Below are 26,854 nucleotides of genomic sequence, written 5' to 3'. Positions count from 1 at the left end.
TTCTACCTAAACTTGGAAACAAGCTAACATTCCCTTGGTGTCTATCTCAATAACGTTCCCCTAAAAGGAGACCTCTCTATGTTTATCTTGCCCCCATCTCCCCTTAAATGTTCCTGCTACTCTAACGAAGTAGCGGGCGACAGTCCAACTAAACACTCCCTCCCACCTCCCTTCCCGGCAGCATCCAAAATTGTATCCAGTTTGGGGCCAGTTTGCTTCCCTTTTGTCCCATACTCTGGAATTGCTACTTACCCTCCACCCCTGTGGTACTTTGCACAGATGCTTTTCTTTTCTTTTCTTTTTTTGGCTTGCTGCGGCTTGTGGGATTTTTGTTCCCCGACCAGGGGTTGAACCCGTGCCCTCAGCAGTGAGAGCTCGGAGTCCTAACCACTTGACCACCAGGGAAGTCCCTCACAGCACTTTTCAAGTTACTGAGAGTGGTAAGGAAGACAGTTAGGGTAGCCCAGAGCCTGGATTTAGGAGCTAGACTGTAAATGGTTTAATACTTGACGTATTAGCTTTGTGACTTTGGGCAGATGGCTTCACCACTCTGTACCTTGATAGGTTCATTTGCAAAATGGGGCTAATTACAAAACCTAGCTCTTAGGATTTTTGAAACAAATGAGCGAATCTCTGTGACAGGCTGGAAACAAGGCATGATACATTGTAAACACTGGATAAATGCGAGCTGTGACGGTTCAAATGACAAGTTACTCTTTCTCAGACAGGATGTCACTCAGACTGACTGGAACTCAAAGAGCAGCCCAGAGAACACTATGTAACTCTTGGGATTTTAACCTGTGACCCAAGCTGGTTTGGGTTGCTCTAATGGGATATTCGCCTCCTCTCTTTGCATACTGACACCCACCCTAACTCTGATCAAGAGGTGGAAGTCAAGGACAGGGCTTGACTCAGTAAATGTGGCCAAACCCCAGCGGTACACCAAAATGAAGAGACATTGGTTATAATTATCTATTGCTGCATAACAAACTACCCTGAACCTGGTGGACTTAAAGCAACAAGCATTTTATGAGCTCAGTTCAGTGGTTGACTGACCTTAGCTGGGCAGTTCTGCTGATCTTGGGATCTGCATGGGATCTCTCACGGCGCTGCAGTCGGATAGCGGCTGGGGCTAGCACCATTCGGAGGCTCAGCTGGGGTACCGGGATGGCTGGCCTTCTCTTCCTCTCCGGGGACTCTCAAGGCTTCTCCTCCTTTCAGAGTCTCTCCGCATAGTCTTTCTAAACTTCCTCATAGCAGCTCAGGTTCCCCCAAGCCAAAAGAAGCTTCCAGGCCTCCCAGGCTCAGTACTAGAGCTGACACAGCATTACTTCCACTGCCTTCTGTTGGTTATTTGGTCAGAGCCAGCCCAGCTTCAAAGGGAAGGGGAAACCCTCTACCTCCCAATGGCAAGAGCGACAAAGAATTTGTGGCCATCATCAACGCATGTGACAACCACAAAAAGAGATGATTAAAACGTCTTTTAAAAAAATATATTTATTTATTTATTATTTATTTATTTGGTTGCACTGGGTCTTAGCTGCGGCTCGCCAGCTCCTTAGTTGCGGCATGCGAACTCTTAGCTGCAGCATGCATGTGGGATCTAGTTCCTTGACCAGGGATCAAACCCGGGCCCCCTGCACTGAGAGCGCAGAGTCTTATCCACTGCGCCACCAGGGAAGTCCCACGTCTTTATTTTCTTTTAATTTTGGAATTTCTTTTGGAGAGTAAAATAGAGTCAGTTTATCTTCTTTCCTGAGATTTCTTTCCAGTCAATAATCAAAACAACATAGCTTCCCATGAGCCACAGTAAATGATCATTTGTTCATTCATTCATTTCATTCCACATTCATCAAGACCCACTATGTGTCAGGCACTCAAACTACAAAGATATGACCCAGGCCTTGTATTCAAACGGTTCATAGTGTAGTTGGAGGTCACAAGGGCAGCAAACCAAGGACATGCTGGGTAACAGGAAGAAAGCAACTTGGGAAGAAAAGAGAACATGAAAGAGATTGAAAACTACAGGAAACGTTCACTGAACAAGAGCCATGTGCTAAACCCTTTCTCATCATAATTCATTTAATTTTCACAAAAACCATATAAGACAAATCTGTTCATTTCCCTTTTACAGGGAAGGAAACTGAGGCTCAGAGAGGCAAAGTTCCTTGGCTGAGGCCACTCAGCTAGAAAATGGTGCAGCTATTGCCGAACCTGGTTGTACCTGGGTCCAAGCCTGGGGACTCCCCTGAAGCTCTGTAAAATTGCACAGAAGAGGCTATTTTCACAGAGCTTCTGGTTTCCCCAAGATGGGCCGGTAAACCTGGTCCCTGAAAAATGGGAAGCCGAGTATGCATAAACCAAGTCATCTCATTTTTCTTTTCCTCATTCTGTCCTCAGCTCTTATTGAAAGCTGATTGACCTCATTTTCTTAGGCCAGGAGAGAGTGCTGGCTGGAGTCCTTTATTTCCACATTTCCTGCTGAGACTTTGTGCCTGTCTGCTTCACTTGTTTCTGGAGCCACAGGGCTGCTTGAACCAGGCCCCCTGCTCTCCAACACAAGGGTTGTCCCCGAAAGTGGCCCCTGGCATACGCTTCTTAGAATTTCATTAATTTTTATTTTTTATTGAGATGTAATTCACATACCATAAAATTCACCGTTTTAAAGTGTACCATTTAGTGGTTTTTAGTATATTCACTGAGCTGTGCAGCCATTATCACTAACAGTTTCCAGAACATTTTCATTATTCCAAAATGAAACTTCATACCCATTAGCAGTCACTCCCATTCCCGCTTCCCTCAGCCCCTGCGACCACTGATCACGCTTTTGTCCATGGATTTGCCTGTTCTGAACATTTCATATACACAGAATCATACAATATGTGGTCTTTCGTATCTGGCTTCTTTCACTTAGCATCCATCATGTTTCAAGTTTCATCTACATCGTAGCAGGTACCAGTACTTCATTCATTCGTATTTGTGGCCAGCCAGATAACATTCCACTGGATGAATGTCCTGGATTTTACTTGTCCATTCATCTACGGGTGGATATTTGGGCTGTCCCGTTTTTTCGGCATTATGTGCAAGCTTTTGTGTGGACATAGACATCTGCCCTTCTGTATCGCAGGGACACACGATGCTTATTCCCCACTACCTTGTCCTTCTCTCTGCAGTACCCCACCCGCAGGACGCTCTGTACCTCTGACCAGGGTTGTAAAAAGGGATGGATGGGCCCAAAGAGCAAAGGTATGTTCTGTTTCTTTTCCTGAGACCCCGTGGGTGGATGGTCTAGAACCTTGGTGACATTCGAGATGCCCAGATTTTTAGCCTCTGGCTCTCAGCTGCCTTCGTCCACCCTCCCCAGGCCATGGATGAGCCTGTACCTGCCCCATGCCTCGACTCTGAACCCAGAGGACCAACTGCTGACTATGAATGTGACTCTAACTCCCAGTGAGAGCAGCTCCTGAAAACCTTGCAGAATTAGCCCCTTCAGGTTTCTCATTGATAGAAAAACTGAATGGCCCATAGCATCATCTGAGTGTTCTAAGTGTTTCCTCTTGAATTTCCCCAAAGGTTGAAAAGGATGAATGTGCACCCCCAGGGCACCTGGGGACAATATTAACCTTCAGAATTTCCAAAGCTCTTGTTTTAACTTAAGGCACGTAATAAAAAAATTACCACAAAAAAGAAAAAGTAAAAACCATCATTGTTTATAATACACCTGTACACAAAAAAGCATATGAATATTCAATTCCATCCCATAATACATATGCATTTGAGTTGGTGGAGAGGTCATTAATATTATTTACTATTTAACTTTCCCCTCAAAAATTTGTTAATGACACTGATACTCCAGGAAGATGTGCCATGCTTACTCCATGGCTCTGTACATCCTGGTACATGCTGTATGCACCTGGAGGGACTCAGATGCCTGTTTAGAAGCCAAGTTCTAGTCCATTTATACGAGGCAAAAGAATATACCCTGTTCAGCTCCCCCATCAGCCATCTTTTCTTGCAAAGAAACCAAAATAATCGAACAGCATCCACGGTCTTTCTGTGTTCTTTTTGATCCTTTTTTGAAAAGCTTACTGTTCTATGTGTTGCTTGCTTGATTTTTCTTATGTAAGTTTGTGGTTTGGATGGGTTTCATGGAAACTGAAACGCTTGGGTTGAAAAACATAGTCTCTTGCTTGAGTTGAGTGGCGTTTCCTCCCCCCCCACCCCCCCCCCCCCCGTTCTTTCATACATGTGCTTCTACGACCCCTTGACCCCCACAGGAATCCAGACCGGCAGGTGTATAGAGTATAAACGGAAGCAGAAGACCTGTGAAGTCTCCGCCTGGTGTCCCGTGGAGGCAGCAGAAAAGGCCCCAGAGTGAGTTGTAGGGAGGGGACAGACACGGTGGCCCTCAGCTTTGAGCAGATGAGGTTCTGCCAGGCACTGTTCCGACTTCCCTTCTCAGCACCGTCCCCCCAAGTCCCAGGGCTTACTGGCTTGGTGGCTCCTGTGCCAGGCACACTACTGGTCTCTGGGAGGCCCCTGATAGTTGTTAAAATACTGAAGTCATTCCATAACAACTGGTAAATAGCTAATACCTTCAACACCCTTGGGTGCCCCTGTCCCTTGGCTGTCCCAGTACCTTCCAGGGCACCCCCAGGTACCTCCTCCAGTGCTACAGCAGGATCCTTTCGGACTGCCAGTGTCTGTACTGAGTGATTAAGGAAGAGAAGGTGGGAGGGAGGGAGGGGAAAAAGGAAAAAGGAAGGAAGAGGAAGGGAAGGGAGAAGAAAAGGAAGGAAAAGGAATGGAAGGGGAGGGCAGTTTTCTTAAATTAAATGTTCATAGTGACATACAGATTTGGTGGTCCCCTGTATTGGCTCTTCTCTTTAACACAAAAGGTCAGGCCCAGAGGGCAGAACTTGATGTTAAATCTCAGAAACCACTGGGAGGGCTGCATTTCAGCAGAGAATAAGGAGAGCTGGATTCAAATCCTGGCTTTAACACATCCTTGCTGTGTGACCTTGAACAAGTGGCTTAACCTCTTTGAGCTTCAGTTTCCTTGTCTTTAAAATGAGGGTAATAGGACTTCCCTGGTGGTCCAGTGGTTAAGACTCCGAGCTTCCAACACAGGGGGGCACGGGTTCAATCCCTGGTTAGGGAACTAAGATCCCACGTGCCACTTGGCGGGGCCAAAAAATTAAAAACTAAAATGAGGATAATAATTGCACCTACTTCACTGGGCTGTTGTGAGAACTAAATGAGATAATACTTGTACAGTGATTGCAAAGTGAGCCCTGTGCTTGGCACACAGTAAATGCCCAATAACACACACACAGATGATCTGCCCCTAGACATGTGGTGGTTCTAGACCAGCGCTGTCCAATGGAACTTTCCACAATGATGGAAAGGTTCTGTACCTGCACCATCCAATATGGTAGCCACTAGCTACATGTGGCTATTAAGCACCTGAAATGTGGTTACCACAACTGAACTGAATTTTTACTTTACTTTAACTTAAATAGTCACACATGCCACAAATGCCTAGGAGATGTTGGACTATATTGGACAGTGCAGCTCAAGACAAATGTGACTCAGGGCCACACTATCAGCATCTCTGGGGCAAAGAGAAGAATTCCCCAAACTGACTTTTTAGAAGGTTCAGGCAGAAGTTTCTTACGTCAGGATGCGAAGCACTAGGCAGTATCAGCCCGTCCGGCCCTCAATCGTTAATGGCACAACCCTGGTTCATTTGTAGGTCAGGGAAGTTTCTTTGTCACTGAATGAATGTTCAGGACCTGGGTGGGACATCAGCCTACATTCAAGGAGTCCCTAGTTCAAGGCAAGAGGCTTCTCGATTGCCTGTGGTTTTCAGTCCTGGCTCTGCCGCCATTCATTCATCAGATAAATACTGTGTAGCTCTAATGTTCTGGGCCCTGGGCTGCAATTTTACATGACCCTGGGCAAGTAACTCCCTGAACTTTAGTTTCTTAGATGTTATACGAATGGATTACTTAGATGATTCATTTAATTGTTCGTCTAACACATCCATTACCATGTAGTAGGTGTTAGATATTTATTTTACATGTAACCATACACAATGAAGGCAGTGCTAAATTTTTTGTAAAATACAAGAAGACCCAGATATGCAGCAGGTCCCAAGACTCTTGCAATCTAATATTGGGTTGGCCAAAAACTTCGTTTGGGTATTTCGTAACATTGTACAGAAAAACCCGAACGAACTTATTGGCCAAACCGATAGAAGAGATAAGACACATGTACAGAGGGCTGTAATTCATAATAGAAAATTATACGTGTCATGAAAGAGGAATAAAGGGGATCCTGTAGTCCTTTGATTCTTAGAGTATTGCCCAGGAAGTGTGGGGTTTAGAATGTTCTAAAGGCAAAGGGTCTGGCATAGAGCAGGCATCTGTTGTAAATCAGATTTTTTGTGTGTGCAAGGGACAAATATAACTTTAACTGGGGGGCTTCCCTGGTGGCGCAGTGGTTAAGAATCCATCTGCCAATGCAGGGGACATGGGTTCAAGCCCTGGTCCGGGAAGAACCCACATGCCGTGGAGCAACTAAGCCCATGTGCCACAACTACTGAGCCTGCGCTCTAGAGCACGCGAGCCACAACTACTGAGCCTGAGCTCTAAAGCCCACGAGCCACAGCTACTGAAGCCCACGTGCCTAGAGCCTCTGCTCCTCAACAAGAGAAGTCACCGCAGTGGGAAGCCCGTGCACCTTAACGACGAGTAGCCCCTGCTCGTCGCAACTAGAGAAAGCCCGCGCACAGCAACGAAGACCCAATGCAGCCAAAAATAAATAAATTTTTTAAAAAGCTTAAGTATAAAAACAAAACAACTTTAACGGGCTTCAGATAAAAAGGACTGTTAATTTTTGGCTTGTGTTTTTGACTCATGTAAATGAGAAGTCCAGAAATACTAGCTTCAGGCATGGCTTGATCGAGGCTTTCAAATGATGTCTTAAGATTTTCTCTCTCTTTTCCTCCACCTTCCTCCTCTCCCCAGCCCCTAACTATTCTTTCTTCCATTCTGGCTCCCCTTACACTCTGGTCTGGGGTACTCCAGGTTTACACTGTCTTTGCTACTAATAATCCTAGAGAAAATGAGTTTTTCTTTCCCAACAGTTCCCACAAAAATCCTGTAATGTTCTCAGTGGCCTAAGGCATGTGACAATCTATGAACTGATCACTGCAGTCAAGGGATTGGATTACACTGTTTAACCAGCTCTGGATCACTTGCCCACCCTGGGAGCTGTAGGGATGGGCAGGAGATGAGAGTGGGCTGAGAGTGGAAGAGACCTGGCTTCCCCAAAGGGAGAAAATTGAGGTGCTACTGCCAAAGGGGGAATTGTTGCTGGACAGGCAAAAATTACAGTGTTCTCTATAGTTACATCTCCAATAGAGCCAAAGTTGGGCTCTGGAAGTCCTGGAATAAAAAGCAGATCATTCTTTTTCTTTTTTGGCTGCATTGGGTCTTCGTTGCTGCACGTGGGCTTTCTCTGGTTGCGGTGAACGGGGGCCACTCTTCATTGCGGTGCGCGGGCTTCTCATTGCGGTGGCTTCTCTTGTTGTGGAGCACGGGCTCTAGGCGCACGGGCTTCAGCAGTTGTGGCTCGCGGGCTCTAGAGCGCAGGCTCAGTAGTTGTGGCGCACGGGCTTAGTTGCTCCGCGGCATGTGGGATCTTCCCAGACCAGGGATCAAACTCATGTCCCCTGCATTGGCAGGCAGATTCTTTTTTTTTTTTTTTTTTGCGGTACGCGGGCCTCTCACTGTTGTGGCCTCTCCCGTTGCGGAGCACAGGCTCCGGACGCGCAGGCTCAGCGGCCATGGCTCACGGGCCCAGCCGCTCCGCGGCATGTGGGATCTTCCCGGACCGGGGCACGAACCTGTGTCCCCTGCATCGGCAGGCGGACTCTCAACCACTGCGCCACCAGGGAAGCCCGGCAGGCAGATTCTTAACCACTGTGCCACCAGGGAAGTCCTTTTCTTCTTCTTTTTAATATTTATTTATTTATTTATTTAGGTTGCTCTGGGTCTTAGTTGCAGCGAGCGGGGTCCTTAGTTGTGGCATGCATGTGGGATCTAGTTCCCTGACCAGGGATCGAACCAGGGCCCCCTGCATTGGGAGCACGGAGTCTTAACCACTATGCCACTAGGGAAGTCCCCCAAAGCAGATCATTCTTGATGTCCCCTTCCAAATACCCTCCACCTTTAGCCTGTGCTTCTCCCAATATACATCTGCCACCTACTCAGGCATGTCAGGCAACAGTGGTATCTTTTCATGGAGCCAGTTCTCTCCATCTTTAACAGATTGTCAACCCCACAAGGACAAAAACCTCGACTGTCTTGTTCATCACTACATCCCTAGTGCTCAGCCCCATGCCCAGTACAATAAATATTTGTTGAATGAATGAATGAATGCATGGATGGTGGGTGGACCTTCCAGCAGTCGAGAATTTGGGCTCCTCTCACTCATGGAGAATTTTACGCTACTCAGAGCCTCTAGAGTGTGAATGATAGAGTCAATTATATATGTGTGGCCCTGTGCTAAAGGCTGAGGATGCCAAGATGAGAAAGTTATCTCAGCCCTGCAGGATCACAAAGCCTATTGTGAAAGATACAAACAGGAGTGTGCTGGAGCTGGCTTGTACCAGCTCTGAGCCATTTCTGCTCATCCCTTCCCAACTCCAAGTTCACTGATGTTCTATTGGTAGCTTGAAATCAGCTAGGGTGGGAGTATTTATACCAGAATAATCAGTAACTCCTACAATATCAGGGCTTTTTGTTTTCCTGGAGAGCTGGTTATTAAACGTTTACCAACATACCACTGTGCATAACTAAACATATAATCAGAGTGAAAAGTATTACAGTAAATGCCACGGGGTCTCTTTTGTTTTTTGTGGTTTTTTTGGCCATGCCACGTGGCTTGCGGGATCTTAGTTCCCTGACCAGGGATCGAACCCGTGCCCCCTACAATGGAAGTGCTGAGTCCTAACCACTGGACCACCAGGGAATTCCTTCCACAGGGGTCTTAAGAAGGGAGAAATTCTTCCTGGAGAAGCTGGAGAATTTTGGAAGGTTTTTCCCAGTGGATTGCATTTCTCTTCATCCATCATATTGACCCAAGCAAGAAACCAGAGCCTCTGGTCCATTGGCCCACTGACTCCTTTGGTCCCTGTAGTCACTGATCCCCATTTTTCATTTCTCTCTTTCAGGCCTGCGCTCTTGGGCAGTGCTGAAAACTTCACTGTGCTCATCAAGAATAACATTGACTTCCCCAGCCACAACTACACCACGTAAGCACCCAGAATGTCTGGCTATATTAGGTATCTACTGCAGTGTAACAAATCACCCCAACACTTAGAAACTAAAAGCAACAAACTTTAATTTTCTCACGTAGTTTCTGTGCATCCCAGAATGACATCTGGGTATGACTTCACTGGGCTGTTCTGGCTCAGGGTCTCTCAGGTTGCAGTCAAGCTCTCATCTCCAGACTGGACTGGGGCTGGAGAATACTCTTCCAAGCTCACTCACACAACAGTCAGCAGGAGGGCTCAGTACTTCATCATGTGGACCTCTCCTTCAGACTGCTTGGGTGTCCTTAGGACACGGTGGCCAGCTTTCCCAGAGCAAGAGATCCAAGCCAAAGAGCAAGCAAGTGAGACAGTAACCAAGATGAAAGCCCCTGTATTTTATAATATAATCTCAGAAGAGACACACTATCACTTCTGTCGTATACTATTGGTCACAGAGACCAACACTGTATGATATGAGAGGGGAATACACAAGGGTGTAAATCCCAGGAGGCAGAATCATTGGAGGCCCTCATGATGCCCGGGTACCACATTGGTTCACTCCTATGAAAGAGATGGATCCCAGTTTTCAATAGAGATGTTTGTTTGTTTGCTTTCCATTATGTGCAGGAGAAACATCTTGCCGGATATAAACGTCACTTGCACCTTTCACAAGACTCAGAATCCACAGTGTCCCATTTTCCGACTAGGAGATATCTTCCAAGAAACAGGAGATAATTTTTCAGATGTGGCAATTCAGGTTGGTGACGTCTTTGTACAGTGGGATGTGGGGGGGTAGGTCAAGGGATGGAGGATGACAAATGGCCAAGAGGCTGGACCACTGGGTCTTAATAATATGCTCATAATTATTGAGCATTTTGTAAATCCATGCATGGTGACAAGGACTTTTCCTGTATCACCTTATCTAATCCCACAACAACTCTATGAGAGACACTCAGTGTATTCGTTTCCTGTGCCTGCTATAACAAATTACCACAAATTTTGTGGCTTAAAACAACACATTTTTTTTTATACTACTGGAGGTCAGAAGTCCAAAATGAGTTTCACTGGGCCAAAATCAAGATATCAGCAGAGACATGCTCCCTCTGGAGGCTCTAGGGGAGAATCCATCTCCTTGCCTTTTCCACCTTTTAGAACTGCGTTCCTTCCATTTCTTGGCTCACAGCCCCTTTTTCCCGCTTTGAAGCCAGGAGCACAGCATCTTGCTTCAGTGGTCACATTGATTTCTTATTCTGTGTCAAATCTTGCTCTGCCTCCTTCTTATAAAGACCAGTGTGTCTTCAGAGGGTCCACCCAGATAATCCAGGATAATTTCCTCATCTCAAGATCCTTACTTAATCACATCTGCAGTCTCTTTTGCCATTTCAGGTAACATATGCAGAGGTCCAGGGATTAGGACCTAGGATTAGGAATATTTGGGGGACCATTACTCAGACTACCACACTTGGATTAGTCAGGATTCTTCTGGTTGCAAGTTATAGAAATCCAACTCAAATGATGTAAGCAAAAACTAAATCAAAAAGTAATTTGGGGGCAAATAATAGAAACCAAACTCAAGTGGATTAGGCAAAAAAGGAACCATATTAACTTGTGTAAAAAGACCAGGAAAAATGAACATTCTAGTATACCCAAGGCATCTTCCTACCTTGGGAGTTTTCTCTTGCTGTTCCCCTCTGCCTGGAACAGTCTGTCCCAGACATAGCATTAGCTGCCTCCTACACCTACTTCCAATATTTACTCAAATATAAGCTCAGTGAAGCTTTCCCTTACCGCTACATTTAAAGCGACAATTCCCACCTCTATCCCAGCATGCCCTATGGCCCTTTCCATGTTTATTTTTATCCCTGGCACCTAGCATTATCTGACATACTATATATGTTACATACCCATTTGTCTGTTGTCTATTTTCCCTGACTAGAATGTAAGTTCCATGATGGCAGGGACATTTAGCTTTTTTTTTTGGCGGGGGGGTGGTTCATTTCTGTGTAATGTTCAGCCCATAAGGGACACTCAATAAATATTTGTTGATTGCATGAAGAGTATGATAGATTTAGGCATAGCTGCCTCCAGGAACTCAAATGATGTCTTCAGGAATCTGACTCCTTTCATCTCTTGATTATTTCCTTAATGATGATGTCATTCTCAGGCATATTCTCCACATGTCAAAGCAAAGCCACCAAAGCTCTAGCACTGTGCTCTCCAGTATGGTAGCCACAAGTCACATGAAGTGACTTAAACTTAATTAAAATTAAATAAAATTAAAATTTTATTTCTTTGGTCATACCAGCCTCATTTCAAGCATTCAATAACCACTGGCTATTGTACTATACAGCATGAATATAGAATATATCCATCATCGCAGAAAATCCTATTAGACAATGCTGCTTTAGACTTTCACACTCTATAGCTAGTGGTCCCAGCCAGTAGAGGACTTCTTTTCCTATGGTTCTGGCAAAATGTCTCAGGAAGAGCTCTGATTGGTCTACCTTGGGCCACATATCTATCCTGAATCAATCACAAGATTGATTGTGAAGGGAGCACTGTCCTGATTGGCCAGGCTTGAGTCATGTGCCCACTCCTGGGGCTTGGAGAGGACATAGCCCCATTCAAACCACTGAGAGTTGGGAAAGGTGTGTCCCCAAGGAAATTCCAGGTAGTTTTCCCAGAAGAAGGCAAATTGGATGCCAAGTGACAAAGGCATTAGATATTCACTGTAATATGTAGAGTGCTTGGCTTAGTGCCTGACAAAAAAATGGCAGTTGTGATTATTCTGCATTATTTCCCCTTTCTCCAAGTCAGAGCCTCCTTGCTACTCATTTCTGTATCCTCAGTATCTAGCATACTGTCTTGAAATGCCTGATTTCATTTATTCAAAGACATACCTTTTTTTCACTTTTAATAGTTTCAAAATCAGGAAGTGCTTTCAGTTGATGGAGTCTCACAGTTTAATTGACAGCATTTTTTTCTTAGAGGAACATTAAGAAAAAATAAAAAACCCTATGTGTCTTACAAGCAATGGTGTCTAAGATTCAGTGAAATATGATAGTCAGTACTCAAAAACATGTTTGTAGAAAAAAAAAGTACCAAGTATAGGTAAGAGATTAACAGATTCTTTAGAAGTTTAGAGAAGAGAAAGGTCACCATGAATTGAGGGGCACAGGAGTGGCTGAGTGGGTGGGCAAGGATGTTTGCTGGGTCTTGAAGGATGAGGAGGATTTAGCTAGAGAGGTGAGTGGAAGAAACATTTCATTGGGAGAAAAGGTCAAGGGCCAAGATTTAAAAATTCAAAGCAGACCGAGCAACTCCACTCCTAAGTATGTACCCACGAAAAATGACAACATATGTTCACACAAAAACTTGTACATAAACGTTCACAGCAGCATTATTCATAATAGCCAAAAGGTGGAAGCAACCCAAGCGTCCATCAAAGAATGAATGGATAAACAAAATGTAGTATGCTCAATCAATGGAATATTCTTCCACCACAGTAAGGAATGAAGTACTGACACATGCTACAACATGGATGAACTTTAAAAGCATCATGCTAAGTGAAAGAAGCCAGACATAAAAGATCATATATTATATGATTTCATTCATATGAAAGTTCAGAATAAGGAACTCTATAGAGACAAAAAGTAGATTAGTGGTTGCTTAGTGCTTGAGAGAGGGGTGGTAACTAAAGTTTACATGTTTTCTTTTGGAGGTAATGAAAATGTTGTAAAATTGATTGTGGTGGCAGTTGCACATATACGTGAATATACTAAAAACTGTTAAATGCACAAGTTATGTGGGCATCTGTATCTCAATAAAGCTGTTTTTTAAAAAAAGAAATGAAAATGCAAAGTGTGTTTAGGGAAAAGCATAGAGATTTCGGAACAAGAGCTTTCTCCAGGGGTGTATTGGGAGATAAGCAGAGAAGATGTGATGGAGCACGATGAATTCCAGTCTAACAAGTTTCAGCTTAAACTTTAATGGGGGGGTGGATATTACAGGTGTCTGATTACAGGAGTGGTTTGTTGAAAGTTATATTTTAGGAAAATAAATTTAACGGTGGCGTGTTCCAGGTGGGAGGAGGAGCAGGGAGATGCGTTTGTAGCTGCCACAGTACTAGTTGTATGAGTTAGATAGGGCTGCACCTATGGCTCTGAAATTTTTAATCAGCATTTTTTTTTTTCCCTCAAAAGCCAACTTTTCCTTCAGTGGTGATCACTATGTAGGGAGATGTCTGATGGCTGCATAACCCATGTCCAGCGGGACTTAGAGATTGTCTCTCGTTGTCTTCCCCAGGGAGGAATCATGGGCATTGAGATCTACTGGGACTGCAACCTGGACAGGTGGTTCCATCACTGCCGTCCAAAATACAATTTCCGTCGCCTTGACAACAAGACTGCCAAGGAGTCCTTGTACCCTGGTTACAGCTTCAGGTAACAGTGCTCCAGGTCAGACTTGCCCAGTGACTGGCCACCCTTGGATCCCCAGGGACCTTCCAGGCCTGGCTGAATTGTATCCTCAGCAGCCAGCAAGACTAGTTTTGGTTCCCAAGGCAACAAGAGGAATGTAAAAGACTTCCTCTAAGAGCTGGGCAGTGACTGAATTTTTGTATGAATTATTAAAGAATTGCACACTCTTTGTAAGATAAAAACAAAACTTGGGAAACAGAGAAAAGCATAGAGAAGAGGATAAAAATCACCCATAATTCCTCTATCCTGAGATAATTGAAGATAACCCTCTGGTGAATGTTCCTTCGTCTAACCAATTGTTTTGTAAGGCTTACATGAGATCATATCACATTTATAGTTTGGTATTCTGGGGGGGGTTTCATATGCCAGGTCACTCAAAATTCTTTGTGACCATCACAGTAATTATCATCGTATTCCATTGTGAGTGTAATGATAACGTTAGCTACAACTTAGGGAGGGTATTCTATATACCAGGCATTTATATCACCATCACTAAACCTCACAACCACCCTGGAAGGTAGATATTAGTGTCCTGGGGAAAGCTGAGAAAGGTGAAATGATCTCCCTTAGACCCACAGCTAACAGTATGAAGCTCCATAATCCTAACCTAGATTCACCCTTTCCCTTCCATCTCATAATTTTCTCACCATTCCGCCATTACTGGATATTTGCGGTATTTCTGATTTTTCTTTATAAATAACTCTGTAGTGTATACCTCTGTACATATATCTTTGTTTGAATCCCAGATTATTTCCTTAGGATAAGTTTCTAGAAGCAGAATTATTGGATCAAAGGTTATGAGCATTTTACCATATGCTTTCAGGTTTTAAAAATACTATATGGCTATATTTTTCATTTCTCGGATTTATATTCAGTTCTTTTTCAAAGCCACCTATTACTGTTTCAGTGAGATCCATTCTTAGCTTATGGATCCTACTCCTTTTGTCCAATCTACTGTATAACCCCTTTCACACTGAACTGTAGCAACGCGGATGGGATTTCTCTTTGTGGGGCTTTGGAATATTTGTTGGCGGACTTTGGCAGAAATGATCATGTGCAAAGTTTTGCGTGTGCCATGGGATATGGAGACATTCCTCTGGGGTGATAATTTAATTTTGTAGTTGTTCCTGCCAGGACTGTATGGCATCTATCAATTACAAACCAGTTTTTAGTTTAATTTCTTGGTGCTGGGTGTCTTCACTCCACTAGAAGTATCCCATCCCTGCTTCCTTGCTAAGTAGGGCATCTGCAGCCTCAGCTCCTTTCCCAAGAAGTATGTTAAGACTCTAGCTGCTCAGATACAAATCTGATCTGGTACTCCTAGGGTTCACGTGGCTTTAGTCCCCACTTACCACTCATCTCTAGCACCTGCCCTTCCTTGTTTTGAGCTCAATAATATATTGATATGACTTTAAAAAATACTTTATCTTGCACTTCTTTGTGTAAGTGCAGTGGGGTGGGAGGTGGTAGTGGAGGTGGTGAGGCAGCCTGCCATCTTGATTGGAAATCCTTTTGGTGAGAACATTTTTTTTTAATAAACTTATTTATTTTTGGCTGCGTTGGGTCTTCGTTGTGGTGTGCGGACTTTTCATTGTTGTGGCTTCTCTTGTTGCGGAGCATGGGCTCTAGGCACGTGGGCTTTAGGAGTTGTGGCTCGCGGGCTCTAGAGCGCAGGCTCGGTAGCTGTGGCGCACGGGTTTAGTTGCTCCGCGGCATGTGGGATCTTCCCGGACCAGGGCTCGAACCATGTCCCCTGCATTGGCAGGCGGATTCTTAACCACCGTGCCACCAGGGAAGCCCAGTAAGAACATCTTAAAGACTCCTGATACCTTGGGTAACATTGCTTCCTCACTGCAGTTTTGTCTAATTTTTAAGGTTCTTTGTAGTACATCGCCTTATGCTTCTAGCTTCTGGACTTCAACCCTATGAATTCACTAGAATTCTGGTTCATTTTCACTCTTGAGCTGGCTAGTGCTGGTTTTGTGCTGATCTATTCTTGTTTTGATGCTCTGCACAGTTCAGTCCTCTGCTCCTGACTTTTTCCCATTGGTGATCTTTTGCCCCTAACTTAGTTTCCATGTTACCTCCTACGTCTGGATAATATTTTCAGCCTGTCCCTACAACACAGGGCCAGCAGTAATTTGGCCTCTCAGTTTGAGGCTTATAACACAGTCTCCATGACCTTTCATTTCCTGTGGGAGCCAGGCAGGGGTTCTGTGACTGTAGTTGTGGCTGGTCATTTTGTGCTCTGGTTCCAGACACAAAGCAGGCTTTTGCTGTTTCCTTTTCAGAGAGAGTTGCTGAGTATATCCCTCGGTTATACAATTTGCTTAAGAAGCTGGTAGGATGTTGATACTGGCATTCTTCATTCATTAAATATATATTGAAGAAAAAAATATTTGTTGCCCCAATGGGTATACATTGGTAAACAAAATAGACAAGTTACTGCTTAGCATATATCCTAATAGGACATGACTATACATATAAGACAAAAATATAATAAAAAAACTCCAAGTCAACATCATTAGTCACCAGGGAAATGCAAATTTAAACCACAATGAAATATAATGACATGCCCACCAGAATGATGAAAATTAAAAACACTGGAAATTCCAAAGGTTGGCAAGGAGGAGGAACAACTGGAATTCTCTTACTTTCCTGGTGGGAGTGTAAAATGGTACAACCACATTAGAGAATTGTTGGGAAGTTTCCTATAAAGGTAAACATACATCTATCCTCTAAACCAGAAATCCCACTCTTAGGTATTTACCCAAGAGAAAGGAAACATATCTCCACAAAAAGGTTTGTACATGAATGTTCACAGCATCCTTACTCATAATAGGCAAAACCCAGAAAGAGCCCAAACGGGCAATAACAGGTGAATGGAGAAATAAATTGTGATATATTTATATAATAAAACACTACTTAACATAAATAAAAATGGAAGAAATTACTGATTCACACATCAACATAGATGAATCCCACAGACGTTACGTTGAGTGAAAGAAGCCAGACCTGAACGAGTACATTCTATAATGCCATTTATATGAAGTACAAGAACAGGCAAACTTATCTGTGATGATAAAAGATAGAACAATGGCTGCTGGGCTGGGGTTTGGGGGTAGGAAGGAGAAGTAGGAACCAATTGGAAGGGAGCACAAGAGTTTTCTGGGGTAGTGGAATGTTCTAGATGTTGGTAGGGATCTAGGTTACATAGAGTATTCATTTGTCAAAACTCATTGAATTGAACCCTTAGGACTTGTGCATTTTATTATTATATGTTAGTTATACCTCAACAGAACAAACAAATCCAACAAAACCATTTCAGATGATGATAAATACTTCAAAGAAAATCAAACAAGATAGTGTGATGGGGGTGTGGGGAAATGCAACCAGAAAAGGCCTCTCCAAGCACAGGATAGGACCCCCATAGGCATCATGCACTTTCCTGAGGACTGAGCTTTCCTAGTTAAGAGAAACTGCACACATAGGAGTCCATGTTAGGGAATCAACTTGCAAACATATTAGCTTTTCTGAATACTTTTAGTACTAATGGTCTGGACCAGTGGTTCTCAAAGTGCGGGTCCCCATATCAGCATCATGTGGTATCCTGTTAGAAATGCAAATTCTCAGGCTCTACCACAGACCTACTGAATCAGACACTCTGGGGATTGTCTTCATAAGCCTTCCAGGTTATTCTAATGCAAACTTAAGTTTGAGAATCACTAATCTAGACCCTCGATACTCAAATGTGATCCTGGAACCAGCAACATGGGCCTCACCTGGGAGCTTGTTATGATGTACAATCTCAGCCCCCACTCTCAATTTACTGAGTCAAAATCTGCATCTTAAGATTCCCAGGAGACTCATGTGCACATTAAAATCTGAGAAGCACTGGTCTAGACTATATTTTCTAGCATCCCAAACATACTTCCTTCTTAGATGATTCATCTGACTATATTTTCTTTCTACAACCAGGTTGCTAGCTGCCTGGGAGAATGAATAACATAAAGTGTCTACTTAATCTGAGCATGCAAGTACAGGCCAAAGTACACGTGCACGTGCAAACACACACACACACATTCACTGCTTCCTAACCCTTCTGCTAGCACTCTTATTGAGTTCTAGAGGGGTCCACTTAAGCAAATGGCTCTATTTATATTTTATTTAAAGCAGCATCATTAACTGGCAAGCAGGCTTCAAATTTTGTTTTTGTTTTTGTTTTTGGCCTGCACAATGTTCTGAAAGTTGAGACATTCTATGTAAAAATATGGACTTCCTACTTTTTTTGAAAATTAAACTATTTGAAAAAAATCAACCCATTTGACAACACTGGCTTCATATTCCACAGGGAGCACTCAGCTAGAGCTGAGTATCAGTGGTTCCCTTTAGAAAGGCCATGTGGCTCTTGGTTTGCCATGGTCCTCACCACTCCTTATTGCCTCTTACCTGGCTGCATCACTCATTTCTGTTATCTGGCCCCTATAGGCATTTGAGTTTGAGACCCTTGGCTAAAGGCTGGCTGAGATCAAGATGTAAGAGGATTTTGCCTTCTCCGGGTCAGTGGAATTCCATCCAGGGCCCCGAAACTAGCTCCTAGCTTAGGTAATGTTTTGATCATTCCCAGCTGCTCTACTGAATAGGCTTGTGGCCATTAGCAAAAAGAGAGGCCTGGATCAGTGGTCCCCGACTGCCCTCACAGGCTGTTTTTACAGCAATCAGCGGACGCATGCAGGGCAATGTACCAATCAGATGTTATCAAATGTTCTTCAAGTCACTGAGCTAAGCCTAAGAACATTAGCTCCTGGAGAGATCTGAGCTTTCTGAAGAACTGGTTGTGATGTTAATATTCTTCTAGAACAAAGTTTTAGAGCATTGGTTCTCTGGAATAAGCACCAGAAGAAATCTTTAGCCAAAAATAAAATGTCAAGATCTGACAGGTAACTGGACAAGTTATTGCCAAATAGCCACACAAAAGGGAAGGATGTTAGAGGTTATATGAGGTTTATGAGAAAATATAAATTTCTAAAACATAGGAAGTTGAAGGAGTTGATCACGTTGCAGAATTTTGTCCTTTACCAAAAGATCCATGGCAAAAGATCCTTTTTCAATTATTCAGTTTATTTACAAGATGTGTAAAGCAGGGAAGACCCACACAGAACAGAATGCCTGATGTGCTTCTCTGCTTCTCAGAATGGGTGTGTGTGTGTATTCATTTCCTATGGCCGCTATAACAAATTACCACAAACTTGATGGCTTTAAACAACAGAAATTTATCTCTCACAGTTCTGGAGGCCAGAAGTCCAAAATCAAGGTGTCAGCAGGAACATACTCCCTCTAAAGTCTCTAAGGGAGGATCTTTCCTTGCCTCTTCTAGCTTCTGCTGGCTCTAGGTGGTCCTTAACTTGTGGCTGCATCCCTCCAGTATCTGCCTCCGTCTTTGCATGGCATTCTCCTCTGTGTTTGTTTCAACTCTCCCTTTCCTTTTTCTTATAAGGATACAGCCATTGTATTTAAGACCCACCCTAAATCCAGGATGATCTCATCTTGAGATCCTTAACTCATTTACATCTGCAAAGATCCTATTTCCAAATAAGGTCACATTCACAGGTGCAGGGGTTAGGCACTTGGACTTATCTTTTTGGGGGGCCATTATTCAACCCACTACAGAGTGTAAAAACATCCTTGCCCAGGGCCTGGTGTTCTGAGTGTGGCCCACTGATCACCTGCCTCAGAACCACCTGGTACCTTTCCTGGAAATACAGATTCCTAGAAACACCTCACACCTTTTGAAACCACCCTTTGGGGGTGAGGCCCAGGAATCTGCCTTTTGAACACACTTCCCAAGTGATTCTTGCCCTCAGTTTGAGACCCACTGTACAAAGACGCTGAAAGCAGAAATTCAAGTATTTACTATACAGTGTTAACCTTCCAGCAAAACAGCTTGCATAGAGAGATAATGCAACCCTGAGGCATGGAGCGGTGATGCATGCTTGCTTTGTATTTTAAAAAACAAATCAATTAATAGAGCAGAAGAAAGTACTGTCATGGAGTGAGAACAATCAGATGCAAAGAAACTGAAACCCCTTTGGCTAGAAACAGGCACTGAAGCGCCTGAGAATATCTAACTGATCTCAATGTCAGATCGTGAGTTTAAAAAGAATAAGAATTTCAGATGTTCCAAACCATATTTTGGCAGAGCATCTGTTTTCTGTTTTCTTCTCTCCCCACACCTGTAAATAGATTATGAATTAATAACTCAAAGAAAATATATGTCCTTACCTAAAAACAGCCACCAAAAGTGGTAAGAGGGAGGGTCAGATTTAAAAGTTTTGTGAGGCCTGTGGCTTAAGCCTTCCTAATTATTCATGAAAAACAAAACATGACACTTTCCCTGACTGTAGCACTGATGAGGGCTGCATATTTTGGGTGACTGTGATTTGTGCCCAGGTCTTAATTTATAAAGGTGACTGAGTAGTAACACAGAGAAGTCAATGCCCTTGAAAGAAGAATTTCCCGAGAGGTGGGGCACACCAGGTCACACAGGGCCACAGGGAGAAGCACCACGTTTGGTCAGGGGTTAGCAGGAGAAAGGGGAAAGCACAGCCCAGAGCCTTTACTGTGTTTTCTGTGGGAAAGGAAAGGCAGGGCAGGGGAAACAGCTTAGGATTGGCTAGTTTGAGTAATGTTGGTGGGCTCTGGGCTACAGGGGTTGTCTCTGGTTGTCTGGTACCTGGCCCTGGGCAAGTTAGGGCAGGGGAAATGTCGGCTGGGTGTGTGAAAGTTAGATACAGAAGGTGGCTGGAGATATGGACTCAGGATTGGTCAGAGGGTTTGTAACATGATTTTCACATACTTGCAAAAGCTGGATGGCAGGGGGCATGTAAACAACATTGCCTGCTAGTTTGGCCCTGGTGATAATGGATGCCAAACAGACAAATATAGAATCTTAAGAAAACACAGTTAGAGCAGATTGCTGAGGGGCACCTGTTCCCAATCCATTCATTAGTATCTAAGATTCACCCTCCCCCTCTTTGTTCTAGAAGCTAAACTTTTCCCTCTTAGAGAATGATCAGAGTGCTTGAAGTTATTTTTTAAAATTTCTCTTGTTGTTAACCCTGTATTGGTTAAAAATTGTTCATTTTAATCTTAAACTAAAACACAGACTTTCCATCATCCTGTGATGCTGGAAGTAGAGAAGGTGACGTGGAGAAGTGGTGCCTTGGTTCAAGGTGAAGAGACAGAGAATTTCATGGGTTTGGATTGTGTTCTTTCCTTTGCCAACCAGAGCAGAGCTAGAAGACGGACAAAGAAGACTAGATCGGCTACTGGTTCGGTTTTTCTTTTCATAAAATACCAGCACTTCCAGAGAGATCTTTATAAATATGTATCCTTTTCCTCCTACAGATATGCCAAGTACTATAAGGAAAATAATACCGAAAAGCGGACCCTGATAAAAGCCTTTGGGATCCGTTTTGACATCCTGGTTTTTGGCACCGTAAGTCTCTTCTCGCTTTCAGCCACTGGCATCTCCGTTCCTATGACTGTGTCTTAATTATTGCTGTAGTGTCTCAAAGGGTGAATGTTTTGGTCATAGTCGTTAGCTGGCACTGTGCATCTTGCATGTGGGATCAGAGAGGGGGAAGAAATGTTCTTGTTCTTGGACAAGTCATCTAATGAGTACAAGAGTGGGCTTGGGGAGAAAACCTAATACTCAATTTTCAATATACTCTGATGCTTAAAAAAGAGAGAGAAAGAAATCCCTCTGCAAAATACTTTGTAAGGAATCCAATTCAAATGGGCTTAGGAAAAAAGAAGACTTCTTTTTTTTTTTAGTTCACATAACTGAAAAATCCAGAGGCAATTTTCAGGCTTCGGGCATCATGAATCCAGATGTCTTAACGACATCATCAGGAACCTGCCTCCCTCCATCTCTTACATTTGTTCTCCTCTGTTTTGGTGTCATTCACGGCGGGTCATCTTATGCAGTGGTGTCAGCGGCTACTCATACCTTAGCAATTTAGCAACCTCAGTGAAAAGAGAACATCTCAGCAAAAGCTTCAGCAGATGCCACTGGCTTTGACTGGCCCAATGTGGGCCAGATGCTCACTGCTGAACTGTGACCAGGGTCACTCGCAATGGCTGGTCTTACATCAGCCCTGAACCAGTCCCTTCCCCGCAAACTACATGGACTGAGTATGGACACAGATGGTTCTCCAAAGGAAAACGGGCATGCTGTCTCCAGAAGGAGGGGATGCTGGGTATGCAAAAATCAACAGATGCCCACATACCTTGTCTGACAGCGTATTATTTATGTAACATGGTGATAAGCAGCACAAGAATCGATGAGATATAGTGAGAGGACACAAAGACACTGAGAATAAAAACCACAGGGACATCTATAGGAAGAGTTTGTGCAGACATTCCTTCCCTCTGTTTCCAAAGTAATCTCAAATCACTTTTAGGGAAAGCTCTTTTGAAACCCTCACCTTGAATGGAATAAAAAACTTTCAATGGTTCTCCTCTCAATGTGTGAGTTCCAGTGCTTATTTGTTTAAAACATCCATGTTTTCAAGCACATCCTGAAAGGCAGAAGCAGGAAGAATGGGATTCATATTTTCAGTCTCCTTAATCTTTGTTGCCGTGAACACTTTGAATGCATCTGTCAAATTCACGGCACTAGACTCCCTCCTCTGCTGGAACTTACAATTACATGTTAGAGCAAAAGAGCATTGCTCTGAATTTCAACCGGGTAACCTTTTGTACTCTGTTTCCAGGGAGGAAAATTTGACATTATTCAGCTGATCGTGTACATCGGTTCAAACCTCTCTTACTTTGGTTTGGTAAGGGATTCTCTTTCTCACATTTTATGAAAATGATTTGGCAAAAGGAAGTTTCACTGACATGGTGCTTGTCTGGGTTTTTCCCAGGGCACTGTGTTCATTGACTTTCTCATCAACACTTACTCAAATAAATGCTGTCGATCCCGTATTTATCCCTGTTGCAAGTGCTGTGAACCCTGTGCAGTCAATGAATACTACTACAGGAAGAAGTGTGAATCCATTGTGGAGCCAAAGCAGGTAAGGCTTGCTGTGTCTATGGGATGTTAAAACACCTGTATGGCCCACTGGACCACGGAGAAGTTTGCAAAAATAAGGCCAAGGGCTTCCCTGGTGGCGCAGTGGTTGAGAGTCCACCTGCCGATGCAGGGGACACGGGTTCGTGCCCCGGTCCGGGAAGATCCCACGTGCCGCGGAGCGGCTGGACCCGTGAGCCATGGCCGCTGAGCCTGCGCGTCCGGAGCCTGTGCTCTGCAGCGGGAGAGGCCACAACAGTGAGACGCCCGCGTACCGCAAAATAAATAAATAAATAAATAAAAAATAAGGCCAAAATCATAGGTGTAATCAATCCCATGGTGGATAATTCTCTGAACTCTACCCCAATCCACCATCTCTCAGATGAATCCTTTAATTTTAGTGAAGAATAGACACAAAAATGGAGAAGAAAGATATAGGGAAAACAAATTTTTATGTTCCAGGATTTGTCAGTTTTGTCAGATTTATTAAATTGGTTGTGCAAAAAAAGTATAATGACTTTGGAGAACAATTTGTAAATCTAGTAACATTTAAATGGGACATACTTTACAGCCTGGCATTTCCACTTCTCTATACCTGCCTTAGAGAAACACTCACATGGGTACCCACGTAGTACACATGTACCAGATGTCCATCACAGTGCTGTCTATGACAGTGAAGGGGAGCATCTGCCCAAATGTCCAATAGGTGAATGGTGATATAAATTATGATAAATCCATAGTAAGGAAGGCCTGGTACCAGTTTTTAAAAATGAGGTAGATTATAATAAAAGCAAACGTTTACATAGCATTTCCAGTGCTACGTATACATTAACTCACTGAATCCTCACACAACCCTACAGGTAGGTTTATGGGATTATGATTATTAGCAGAACTCTAGATAGGTGCTATTATTATCTCTTTCTATAGATGAGGAAATTGAGGCACAGGAAGGTTAAATAATTTGCCCAAAGTCATAGAGTTAGTAAGTGGCAGAGCTGAAATTCCAACTCAGGCAGGCTGGTTTCAGAATCCATGTTTATAACCACTATGTTATAGGTACTGGCATGAGCAAATATCCAAGACATTTGTTGACAGGAAAAAAGCAAACTATGGAACAATATATATGGTATGATATATAGGTTAAAAAGCAACAATACACATAAACTAATTCTATGTTTTTTCTACATGTATATTATATATGTCCATTTATATACACACACATATAGATTCTGTATATTTTCTACATGTATTATACACACACACATATAAATGTGTGTGGGGAGGTAATATACGTATAAAAAAAGGTGCTGGACACTCATAAAAGTGATAACAGTGGGGGCTTCCCTGGTGGTGCAGTGGTTGAGAGTCCGCCTGCCGATGCAGGGGGCACGGGTTCGTGCCCCGGTCCAGGAAGATCCCACATGCCCCAGAGCGGCTGGGCCCGTGAGCCATGGCCGCTGAGCCTGCGCGTCCGGAGCCCGTGCTCCACAACGGGAGAGGCCACAACAGTGAGAGGCCCGCGTACCACACACACACACACAAAAAGTGATAACAGTGATTGCTTCTGGAAAGGAGCCTAGGATGGGGGAGTGGTCAGAGTGGTCAAATTTTAGTTCACCTGTATGGTTTTGGTTTGATTAATTTGGAATTTACTACATTGACTCCATGATTTCCTCCAATCAAAGAGAAATCTCTGGTATTTAAAAACAACAGAGGGTTTCTTTCTTTTATCCAAGAACATTGCTGTCCTTTTTTAGCAGCTGAATGCACAATTCATTGTTCATTGTACATGTATTTGCAATTAAAGTAAAAGTTCATCTTCGCAACTAAAATTAATCACCATTTCATGGCCCAAGATGGGATGAAATTTAATGAAAATATAAATAATTTAAGATTCAATAGTATAACTTTCTGGAGATATTCAACCTAGAGTAACTGAAATTGAGGGAACACAACAAAGGAATTTTACATAGCACTTGGGGGACCTACAGATATTAGGCAGTAAGCTGTGGATACTCTAAATCTACAAATTAAGGTGCTTGGGGATCAATTTCTGATTTACCTTTAGACTCGGAATCATTCTTTCTTTGTTAGCAAGAGTTTTTGGTTAGCTTGTGTAACAGGTTGTCATTTGGAAATAGGAATAACAGTTGCCTTTAGATATGTTCAGATATGCAATTCGTGATAATTCTGAACTAAAGTTGGTAACATTTTAATCTTTATTTCCTAGACATTAAAATATGTGTCCTTTGTGGATGAACCCCACATTAGGATGGTAAACCAAAGGCTACTTGAGAGAAGTCTGCAAGATGTTGAAGGTGAAGAAGTGCCAGTAAGTTATTTCGTCTTATTTTTTTTCTTCTGGGTCACGCCACGCAGCATGCAGGATCTTAGTTCCCCAATCAGGGATCGAACCCGTGTCCCCTGCAGTGGAAGCGCAGAGTCCTAACCACTGGACCGCCAGCAAATTCCTGTAGTCTTTTTTTCTTTTTTAAGAGAAAACTTACTATTTTATTTATTTATTTTTGGCTGCATTGGGTCTTCCTTGCTGCGTGCTGGCTTTCTCTAGTTGCGGCGAGCAGGGGCTGCTCTTCGTTGCGGTGCATGGCCTTCTCATTGTGGTGGCTTCTCCTGCTGCAGAGCACGGGCTCTAGGCGCACGGGCCTCAGTAGTTGCGGCACACGGGCTTAGTTGCTCCGCGGCATGTGGGATCCTCCCGGACCAGGGCTCGAACCCGTGTCCCCTGCACTGGCAGGCGGATTCCTAACCATTGCACCACCAGGGAAGACCAAGACTTACTATTAAATATAAATATATCTAGAAATGTGTATAAATCACAATTGATGACAAAGTAAACCACATGTAACAAGCACCCAGTTTTAAAAAGTGACTATTACTAGCAGAAGTCCCTTTTATGCCTCCAAATTACTACCTTCCCTTAAAAGTAGTCATTATCCTGTATTCACGGTTAGTTTTACCTCTTCTAGAATTTTTTTATTTAAAAATTATTTTTATTTGTATAATTTTTTAAAAATTTTAATCCTATAGTATGTATTCATTACATACTCTGTTGAGTGTCTGGCTTCCTTCCCTCAATATTATTTTTGTGAGAGTCATCCATGATGTTGTGTATAGCAATGGTTCATTCTCGTTGTATAATTTCCATTTTATAAACATTCAATTTATTTATCCATTCTATTGTTGAATGAACTACCTATTTGGGTAGTTTCCACTTTGGGGTTCATGCCAATGATGCTGCTACAGTAAACGTATGGCACCTAAGGGTGGAACTGCTAAGTCATAAGGCAGGTGTGTGTTCAGCTTTAGTAGATACCACCTAACAGTTCTCTGAAGTGGGTGTTCATTTTTTTTTTTGCGGTACGCAGGCCTCTCACTGCTGTGGCCTCTCCCGTTGCAGAGCACAGGCTCCAGACGCGCAGACTCAGTGGCCATGGCTCACGGGCCCAGCTGCTCCGTGGCATGTGGGAGCTTCCCCGACCGGGGCACGAACCCGTGTCCCCTGGCATCGGCAGGCGGACTCTCAACCACTGCGCCACCAGGGAAGCCCTGAAGTGGTGTTCTAATTCACATTCCCCCCATCAGTTTTGGCTGCTGGACATCTTCACTAACTGCATTAGTTTTCTACAGCTGCCATAATAAATGACCACAAACTAGGTAACTTGGAACAACAGAAATTTATTCTCTCACAGTTCTGGAGGCCAGAATTCTGAAATCAAGGTGTCAGCAGGGCTGTACTCCCTTTGAAGGCTCTAGGGGAGGCTCCTTTCTTGCTTCTTCCAGCTCCAGGAGCTTATTACACCTGTTAGGATGTCCAGTACAATACTGAATAGAAGTGATAAGACCAAGCATCTTTATCTCATTCCCTATGTCAGAAAGAAAGTTTTTTACTTCACTATAGTACTTGCTGTAGGTCTTTTTATTTTTTCCGGCCTCACCCCACGTCTTGCGGGATCCTAG

General features: G+C 43.5%; 1 protein-coding gene across 5 annotated transcripts in view; it reads left to right on the top strand.

Annotated features, from left to right (window-relative positions):
• The window catches only part of P2RX7 (purinergic receptor P2X 7), a 47,258-nt gene that overhangs the window by 17,033 nt on the left and 3,371 nt on the right, over window positions 1–26,854 (top strand). For all 5 annotated transcript variants that reach the window (XM_089894473.1, XM_022597816.3, XM_022597817.3 and 2 more), the window contains 9 exons: window positions 3,174–3,246; window positions 4,278–4,374; window positions 9,242–9,322; window positions 9,950–10,079; window positions 13,628–13,764; window positions 21,208–21,298; window positions 22,578–22,643; window positions 22,731–22,880; window positions 25,107–25,208. In XM_089894473.1, the coding sequence (XP_089750599.1) occupies window positions 3,174–3,246; window positions 4,278–4,374; window positions 9,242–9,322; window positions 9,950–10,079; window positions 13,628–13,764; window positions 21,208–21,298; window positions 22,578–22,643; window positions 22,731–22,880; window positions 25,107–25,208 (927 nt within the window). The remainder of the gene's footprint in view (window positions 1–3,173; window positions 3,247–4,277; window positions 4,375–9,241; window positions 9,323–9,949; window positions 10,080–13,627; window positions 13,765–21,207; window positions 21,299–22,577; window positions 22,644–22,730; window positions 22,881–25,106; window positions 25,209–26,854) is intronic.

The sequence above is a fragment of the Delphinapterus leucas genome, chromosome 14 (genome assembly GCF_059928025.1).
Source record: "Delphinapterus leucas isolate spDelLeu-1000000601 "Yukka" chromosome 14, BTC_Dleu_Yukka2, whole genome shotgun sequence".
In the NCBI taxonomy this organism is placed as follows: Eukaryota; Metazoa; Chordata; class Mammalia; order Artiodactyla; family Monodontidae; genus Delphinapterus; species Delphinapterus leucas.
Note: the sequence above shows the minus strand (reverse complement) of the source record. Positions and strands in the feature narration are given on the sequence as shown.